This window comes from Dioscorea cayenensis, chromosome 11 (assembly GCF_009730915.1).
Source record: "Dioscorea cayenensis subsp. rotundata cultivar TDr96_F1 chromosome 11, TDr96_F1_v2_PseudoChromosome.rev07_lg8_w22 25.fasta, whole genome shotgun sequence".
Taxonomy (NCBI): Eukaryota; Viridiplantae; Streptophyta; class Magnoliopsida; order Dioscoreales; family Dioscoreaceae; genus Dioscorea; species Dioscorea cayenensis.
This window is the reverse complement of record NC_052481.1, coordinates 9,248,627-9,258,336: the sequence shown is the minus strand read 5'-3', so window position 1 is coordinate 9,258,336 and position 9,710 is coordinate 9,248,627. Positions and strand designations below refer to the sequence as shown.

Genomic DNA, 9,710 nt, shown 5'->3' with positions numbered 1-9,710 from the left:
AGACCGATGGCGCTTGCTCTGTCACAGCAGGAGCATTCAGTTGATGGTCTTGATAAAATGATGTCCCCAGCTTTAGAAGATTATGGCAGAGTGAAACTTTTTCTCATGCCGGTTGCTTTGAACAAACATTACCATCTTATTGTACTCGACAAAGACGAGAAGGCATATTTTCATTATTTATCTGTCCGTAGTCCAGTTTATGATCATGCAGCAAATTCCATGGTAATATTGATACCCATTTCGAGTTTCTGGTACTTTTTTCTAACTCTGTTTACGTGTTTTGCAGCGTTCCTTGTTTGAAGATCGTTTACAGATAAAATTCAATATCAATGAGGCGGCATCGTATACCCTTACCCATGTTCGTGACTACCCACAATAGAGGGAGGACAGTGTCGATTGTCCAGTATACCTGATGCGCTTCATGGAACAGCTTCTGCATGGCGAGGAACTCAGTGTACCCCATTCAGATGTTGCACACATGCGACTAGAGTACGCTATACGCATCTTGTTAGATGGCATTACACGAAACACACCCCAGTTAGCATTGCCTACACAAGCGTCAGAGGCAAGTACAGAGGATAGGGAAAAAATGGATGATGCACCACCATAAAGCCATCAAGAAAATGATCAGCAGCCAATAACCAGGCCACCCATTCCAGAGATTAATGCAGACGCACGGCCATCTAATGATTGTGCTGAAAAGTCAAATGCCTAACATGAAATGAATGTCCTCACTTACTGTACTGTCTTACTTCCCTAAGAACAGTTATTACTGTGTTTGAATATTTACTTTAGTAAGAACAGTCATTACTGTATTATCTTACTAACTTATGCTATACAAATTAATAGCAAAAGTCATTTTTGTCTATTACTGATCATATATGCTAGCTCCAAATGACTTACTCGCTTTATACATTACTTTCAATGCTTGCTGACCAATAAAGCTTACTCGTATCCAACTATTGTGTTTGTTGTTTATAAATTGAATATGCCGCTCATTAATATATGACTACGTTTATATGTGTGGTTTGTTGTTTACTTACACAGATAGTAGTTCATTTTCATTAACTGCTAACCAAAAACGCTATTTACACTTCAAAATTCGCCATCCACGGCTAGTATTACAAATTCACATATATGGTTGGATGGACGATTTTCAAAACATGTTACCCTATTTCATTGTTTAACAAAAACATGCACACCACCTAGTGTTTAGTCTGCGATTACTTCATTACATGTTGCCCTGTTATGTCCGATTGAGTGGCAACGGCTACAATGCATTTCACGCACATGCCATGCTTGTGACTCAATCCACTTGTGCCTGGGACGACCAGGCCTTTTCTTTGAGATAAATGGTCGAATACGAAGTTGGCGAGAGTCATCCAACGGTTTGTCATGATCTGGTACAAGGAATATCGATTCTTTGTATGTCAACTTGTAGGATTTGACAGTGTAGTATGGTTCAATGAAGGGATGGACATTTTTATCAGTTTGCATAATCGCTGCGCAAGCATGCTTACATGGTATTCCGTAAACCTGCCAGCGGCGACAAGAGCATGTTCGAGCACACAAATTAACAGAATTACTCTGGTGGTCAACAACCTCGAACTGTTCTCCATATGAACAACCTATCAGTAAGCACCTACTTTCTTCGACTATCACTTCAATCTTCTTGTGTATCACAGGGCAAAGATAAGATTCCCATTTCAAGCAACAATTACGTCGGTTGTACATCATGTTCATCATCTTAAACCTAACAACATGAACATAGGTTGTATCAATTGCACCGTGGAGCATACCATTATGATAGTAAATGTAAAATATAACATGATTTAGGGATAATAATGCAAGTATAAACTATAGACCACATTGCATAATTTGTAAACACCAACTACTAATACTAAATAGTAACGTGATAAACGAAAGGGAAATATAAAATACAGAACTCAAACCTCTAATAGTAAATAGATTAAGCGAAATCAGAACAGTAAAGAACAATATTAAAAGCAAATGGTTGAAAAAAACATGAATACGGGAAAGCATGTAACAACTTTGCATTCTATTATGGGTACCACCTTATTGCATCTACCATCTTACACACAGGAAGGTGTCGTGCTTCTCTTATCCATGCATTAAAAGATTCTGCGACGTTGGAGTACATTTCACCCCACTGCTGGCATCGAAACAAGTAATTACACCAATGTGACATGTCCGATTTCTGGAACATCCAATGGTGTGCTTGTCCTGATGTGGCCAATAGGGAGCGTACAGCTTCATCATATTCGAAAGACGTACATGCATATGCAATCTTCATAATCAAACTCCAGCACTCATCTTTTAATGACTTTCCTAGCTGCCCATTTGATTTAAGAAAATTTGCATGTAGATGTCGCAAGCAATAAGCATGCGGGGATGAAGGAAAAACCTTCGCAATGGCATTTACAAGTCCTTTCGACCGATCCGAGATGAATGTGATTATGTTGGTGTAGTCGTCATCACCGTATATTGCATCACCCAAAGTTGATGTAAACCATGTCCAGTTATCATCAGTTTCATTATCCACGATAGCAAACGTCAAATGAAAAAATCCTTCATTTCCATCTTTGGCTGTTGAACCAAGAAGGATACCGCCATATTTACCCAACAAGTGAGTTTCGTCTAGAAAAAGCATTGGCCTATAACCCCGCTTGAAACCATCAAGAGAAGGACGAAAACAGAAAAACCCATGCTTGAATCGTTCTCCATCAGTGTCAATAATAATGACGATACCTGGGTTAGTTTCAGAAACTTTAGCTGCATACCATACCAACAGATCATAGCTTGCTATATCACTGCCATGAAGAATTCCCTTTGCTAACTCTTTACCCATCCAGGCTTGTTTATACGGCAGACGAACACCGTGGTCACGTAATATATCTCGTTGTATATCTACTGCTCGGTACAGAGACCGATCATGTAATTTCATTACTACCTTCCTACTAACCCATTTCTTTGATGCTCTCGGGTGAAATGGTGTGTTGATGCCCCCACCGTATGTGTGTTTATGTTGTGATGTTTTAATCCTGAATGTATGAAGGTTTCCGTCTCTTGAGGCATGAACACGCCATTGACAATCTTCATCAGCACATGTCACAGTCACTCTATCTTTATCGTTCTTTATGAACCGAAAGTTGAAATTGCGTTTGACGGCTAAGTCACACAATGCATCCTTAAAGTCTTTCGCATTTTCAAAACGATGACCAATCATAGTAAACTCAGCTTCTGAATCTCTTGTCGGATTACTTATTGTTAAAGGTCCTCCATGTAAAACTGGTGGTAGCATTGACAATATTTCCCTAGTATGATGGAAAAAGTAAGTTGTTAGTTCAATAAATAAACAAAAACACTGTAAAATTGAATTCTTACTACCAAAATCTTAACAGAAAGCAAAAATATAAACTGCAAAACCGAAAACTAACTACAATCTAAAGTGAATAAATACGAAAATGTTTTAATGCGCAAAAAAACCAGCATAACAATCACTATATCACATGTGTACACCATTAAAATCGAACAGAAGGACAACATCTATCGCGTAAGCAGAGATTTACAAAAAATGAAAGAATAAAAGATATATGATACTACAGCAACAAAACAAAAAAACCTTTAGACATAAACTGCCACCTTCTAAGCATGGTGGTTGTGGTTGATAAAAATAAGATAATAATATGAACAAAATCTCTAGGTAGACGATATCATTAACATACGGTATGCTCAAGATGAGATCCTTGCAGCTGGTGTAACGTTGCACTGGATAGCTTCTCCGGACTAGGGAGACAGAGACGACGAACGAAGACAGAATTGGTTCTTTACATGAAGAGGCTCAAGAATGGAAACAATATGGACCAGAACACCAGCTTCTCATCAAGATACAAGTAGAAAAGAATGCAACTTCCAAAGCAAGTTTGCAGTACAATAGCCATGCTATGATTTGACTTGGCACCATTATTCCCTCCAAACTTTTTCAAGGGTAGTTTTGGGATTAAACAAAAATATCACAGCTTGGCGTGACGGAAGGGACGAACGAGTACAAAAACTATAAAGGAAGGACGGACGGGGACTTTAGTTTTGTCAGAAGGACCTTGGAGGAAGTTTAAAAAGTTTCAGGGACTTAAAAATAATTTTCCCTAAAAAATATACCTAAAAAAACATAAACTCTAATTTGAACTATTGGTATTACCGGTGCCAGTCAAGTGTGGTATGTAACTAAAAGAAGGCAACTCATCTCACTGGTTTCCATTTTTTGAAAATATTATAGAACCAACCACTTGTGATATAAACAATCAAATTATCATTCATTTACTTTAACATTTATGTTATTAAATTATAATAGCTATCGCTATTTGCTATAATAAGCCATCAACTTAATTTTTTTAATTACTAAATTTTTTTATAAATTTATTAAAAATTTAATAACATTTTTTTAATTTTTTATAAGTTTTTATTAACATTTAGAAACTCATGCAATGTTTTTAAAATAAAATTGGAACTCAAAAACTATGGAAGTGGCATTAATTATGTTTTTAACATTAAATTTTTTTTATAATATTTTTTTTAAAATTTATAAATTTTTATTAAAATTTGAGAACTCCTATAATTTTATTAAAATAAAAAATAGAATTTAAAATATAATGGCCTATTGATAGTCGGAAGATTTGAACCGGGGTCAGTAAAATTGACATGAATTTCAATAAAGCCCACTAACCACTCTATCACACCCATATTTCTTTCATACAATTTCCATACAAAAACATATTATCAATTTATTTAATTGAACAACCATAAAAAATTTTATGACCACTTGATGATAAACTCGCCGATGCCGGAGCCTAGGGCTAAAGTCCCCTCTCACCCCCCTTGGTTTCCGCCCATGAAAATAGGGATTCCCATGGGGTGGGGATAAGGAATCCCCATCTAGAAAGGGAGAGTGAATGGGGAGAGGCTCTTTGTCCCTATCCCTATCCATCCCCGCCCCACACCGCCCGCCCGCCCGCCCCCATTTTTATTAACTTCTGAGCTTGAATTATTGTTTTGTTTTTAACTTGTAATGTTCAAATACCACTTTATGTTCAAAAAATATCTCACCATAAAAGCCTTTGTTTTCTAATTCCACTACTCCTATTATATAATAGATTTATATTTTCATAGACTAATGAACCTTATCTTTTTTTGAAGTGAAAGTTTGAATAATCGAACACTTAAATGTATTATTTAATTGTTATGAGAAGAGCAATGAATGGTTAATTGCTTACATTATTTCAAAAGTGTTTTTCCAAGATGTGTAATGGATTGGAACACATAATGTTCTATATATTTATGAAGCAGTCATGGTTTGAGTTCTAAGAACTAATTAATTTGTATGTATGCACTCATTATTAAATGCAAATCAATTATATTACTTAGGAGCAATTCAACCCAAAGCTACCAAGATGAATTTATATATGTCTAATGTTTAGATACATCTTTATCAACATAACTAATGTGGGATGATTAGTTATTCAGATGCACTCTTGATATGTGTTAGTCAATATTACACTACACACACATGCACACACACACACACACACACACACACACACACACACATGAAAAGGAAACTAATTAATTAAACAAAATTGATATAGTCTCCGCAAATGCACAGATCGTAGCAAGTAATAAAGTGGTACCCCACGAAAGGTATAGTTGTTGAACTACAGAGACTGGGACTTGTAGTACTAATTGTTGATCTTCTAATCTCTAGCCAGACAATAATTGAGTGAGAAGAACAGGTGGGCAAAATTTGAGTTGTTGCAAGAATGAGAAGTGATGCTCGAACTAACTCCCAAGTGCATTAGTGTACTGACTTGCTTCCAATAACTATCGGGTACATTTTAAGGTTTTTATGTGTGCTCACAGACAATGTCATATCTATGGCTCTCAAATACATCGTGTTTTGCAATTATAACTATCGGTCTTATACACGTCAAGTTTTGTAATCACATAAAGCAATCACAACTACGACAATCAACACATGTCAAATTTTACAACTACAACTGCACAAATGAAGTACATCAAGTAAATCAAAGTATACTAATCAACATGGTTCATAAGCCTAGGACACTGTAAAATGGTTAGCCACTCCTAAGTTCACACAAATGAGAAAATGAAAAAGATACAAAAGAATAAGAATCCACGACTCCCTCTTTCACTCTAGATCTTCTCAAGTGTGCTCCAAAGAACTTCTTCAATGGCTAAGTTCCACTTCTAAATGTTCTCCAAACTTAGCTTGAAATCCTATAGAATTCATGGTGAAAATCTTCAAAACTCTCCAAGCTATCACCAAGAGGAGAAAAGAAAAACCCTAACCAAAAAGCTTGTCAAATGCCCTAGATGTAGGCTTAAAAAGTGCTTAGGCCATGCTTTTCATGAGAATTTAGCAGAAAATGAATAAGTGATAAGTGTTTGTGTATAAGTAATTCGAAGTATACTTTTCTTACATTGAGCATTACTTTTACCAGATTTTATAGCTCATTCGTGTGTATTTGTGTTCTTTTGTGCATTTAGTGTTGGGGAGACAAGTTTGGAAGAAATGAAGCAAAAGTAGATCACGGACGTGATTGTTGATGAAGTTCTTGGATCGAGCAAATGTGAAGACACAAGTTGTGCTGAAAGACATGTCGTTGTGTGCCAACCTCCATTGTGCTCAAGTAAATATACAAAATAGAGGGGCACAAAGACAGTCCCACTCATATGTTCCGACTTGTACAACATTGTCAAGAGCTTCGTCAATATAGTTTCATTTAAGATGCGACATGATCTACCACATGGATGTGTGCCCATTCATGTGGCCTCGATGAAAAGAGTGAATTCGGGAGCATTCCGGTGAAGTACTATAGCACTTTACTGTAGCAAAATAATGTGCAAAATCACTATTGCAGTTACTATTCACAATGCGCAGGGAAAGAAGTTCTGGAAATCCACACGGCCGTGTGGAAATTCCACCAACCCGTGTGGATGCCCGATTCTAGCCCTATAAATATTGCTTTCAGAGTTTTATTTGGGGATCTTTTTCCTATCTTTTGCCATCTTCTGGGGAGAGCGCGGCTAGAATTTGGAGAGGGTTTTGCTTGGTTTTAGGAACGGTTCTATCGCATTCACTATCGAGTTTCTTTATAGAAGAACTATTGGGGGAGCTTTCATCGACATTCATTTGGCGAGGTGTGCCCTAGGTTTGACAAGGGAACCTTTGGAGAAGGCGAGGCGGCTCCACAAGACCATCGATACGGACTACAGGGGGATTTTATCTATGGATTGCTTGCATTTATTTTTGATTTCATTATTGATTTTGTATTTCTCCATAGAGAGCTAAACCCCTAGTGGGTGCTTGGACTTATAAACCTTAGGATGATTTTGTTTCATTGACTTTTATTATATTTCCTTTAATTAATGTTTTAATTGATTTTCAATCTCGTGTGCTTGTTGAATTGATTTTCCCTTAGAGTGACACTAAGGTTGAGAATCTATCTAGGTAATTCTTTAAAGGGGTGACAACTTCATTAAGGTTAGACTTAGCAAGATTGAAGAGGGTTGAGAAGGTGAGTCTAGAGGTAGCGAAAAGTCCCCTTTCCCTTCCGCTGGGATTTATCCTACCTTTACGTTCCAAGAGTTCTTTGCGGCCACGATAGAATGAAGTGCCAAGAGAAAAACTCCACTCGGGCTTAGTTGCATAAGCAACAGAGTGAAGTGTTGAAGTAATCATTGGTGCTGGGGCTTAATCATGACTAGGGGTCTTTTGCCTTGACTAAAGGGTTAGATCTATACTAGGGAATAGGGTTTATCACTTGAAATCCCTAGAGTTTCAAGTAGTCCCATACAGTTGAGGCGTCGAGAGTATTCCTTTCCGTCGGGGCATAGTGTAGAGGTCTAGTCACTATTGACCTTAGGTTTGGGACCGTGTGTCTTTGGATTGCCATGACTCATTAAACTTCAATTAGGAGGCATAATATTAGTCTTGCACTTGAAACAATAGTCCTAGGGTGAGCATTGTCTGAGTACCCCATTTTATCATCGATTACCTCTCTTTCCTATTCTTGCTTGTTCCCTTTTCTCTTTACTTTTATTTGCATTGACACTTTGAATCAATATCACAATAAGCTTTTTCCTATAGTTAAATAGCAATACATGTTTTCCGAGTAACTATTTCCTGTGGATTCGACTATCCTCTCACGGGGGTATTTTATTACTTTGACGACCCATGCACTTGCAGTACACACGCAAGAGGTGTGTCAATAAGTCTCTAGATAGTAAAAAGCATGGGTAGAGCACAGTTGTGCTCAGCCCATGCTTCCCAGAATCACACTCATGCTCAGGGCTAAGAAACCGTGCTTTAGATTTTCTAAAAAGCAGTGAAAAACACGGGGAGAAAGCATGGTCGTGCTTTCTCGAAGCACACGTTGCTCTATGAATAGTGGCCTTACTTGCTTTGTGGAGAATTTCTTACAAAGGCAAGCAATAAGCACATCCAATAAGCACAACCTTGCTTAGCTTGAACACTAAGCAATTAACATTCTTTTGCTGATTTATGCTTTGAAACTTCTTTTGGTGTCCTAAAAACCTGTTATTTTAGACAATAACAACATAATACCTATAATGGCACCGAAATATATACAAAACTTGCTAAGAGACAAATAAAATGCTATTTAGAGGTAAATAAAATACAATATATATTGCACTCATCAAAAACTAATTAATTAAGGTTTGATACACCCAAAAGTTTAAACTAATAAGATGAGAGACTAATGCTTATATATTTAGATCCATATTTACTAACATAAATATGGGAATATTTATTCTAAAAACATCCATAACTTGGAAAAATACTTCCATGCTATATCAAATTCTCTCAAATAATACATAATATTTTTTTGTACCATAACCATTCACAATTAATGTATATCATATATAATATAATATCTTCATACTCTAAATTTAACAATGGCTTTCATAAACATGGCCTTGTGATGAGTCTCCTACAAGTGTACAGGGCATCAAGTAATGTCTCATGTAGGAAACATGGGTCGTATTCCTTGTGCCCAAATATCTACCTTTCCTTCCCTTTCACTTATTATCTAGCCTACAATTTCAGGTTCAAGTGTTGGAAAACTACTAAGCAACTTAGAAGGAGCTAAACAAAGATGTCAAAACACACGAACGTCGAATGGAATTACCAGTGGAGAAAATGGTCACAGATGCAGATCCCCTTATGATTATTAAAGCAAGAAGGATGCTAGGGTTAAAATAGCAAAGGTGGTTTGGGCTAAGAGATTCCTTAATTAGGTTAACCCCTAATCCCATATGAATGTTGACCGAAATCCCTTCTGGGTCAACTCGTCCTATGATTGCACTATGCAAGGAAAATCTCTAATTAAGGTTAAACACAATATCTAGGTTCGAACCTAATGGTTGGAGGGGTACCGAATACTCAAATCACTCAATGTTTTAGTGTATGAAGTCCATTTTAAACTATGTGGATCTAATATAAAGGTGCATCGAAGAACAATCAATAAAATGAATCACAAAGTTCTCATGTAATCCAAGACAATCAAGTACACATAGAATGAACCACAAACAACACAAACTACTTTAAATTTAAACTAAAGCATCCAAACAAGCAAGTTCATCCCAAGGTTCAC

At 36.7% G+C, this 9,710-nt stretch overlaps 1 protein-coding gene across 1 annotated transcript; it reads right to left on the bottom strand.

Annotated features, from left to right (window-relative positions):
* Positions 1-1,212: 1,212 nt before the first annotated feature.
* LOC120271591 lies at positions 1,213-3,322 on the bottom strand. Its single transcript, XM_039278274.1, has 2 exons — positions 2,076-3,322; positions 1,213-1,753 (listed from the first exon to the last, which is right to left on the bottom strand). The coding sequence occupies exons 1-2, from the start codon at positions 3,320-3,322 to the stop codon at positions 1,213-1,215; spliced, it is 1,788 nt and encodes a 595-aa protein (XP_039134208.1).
* Between the last annotated feature and the right edge of the window lie 6,388 nt (positions 3,323-9,710).

Coding starts and splice junctions, on each gene's coding strand:
- LOC120271591 (XM_039278274.1), bottom strand. CDS start 3,322: ATGCTACCACCAGTTTTACATGGAGGACCTTTAACAATAAGTAATCCG. Junction 1,754..2,075: donor AAGATGGTAGATGCAATAAG/GTGGTACCCATA, acceptor TCATGTTGTTAG/GTTTAAGATGATGAACATGA.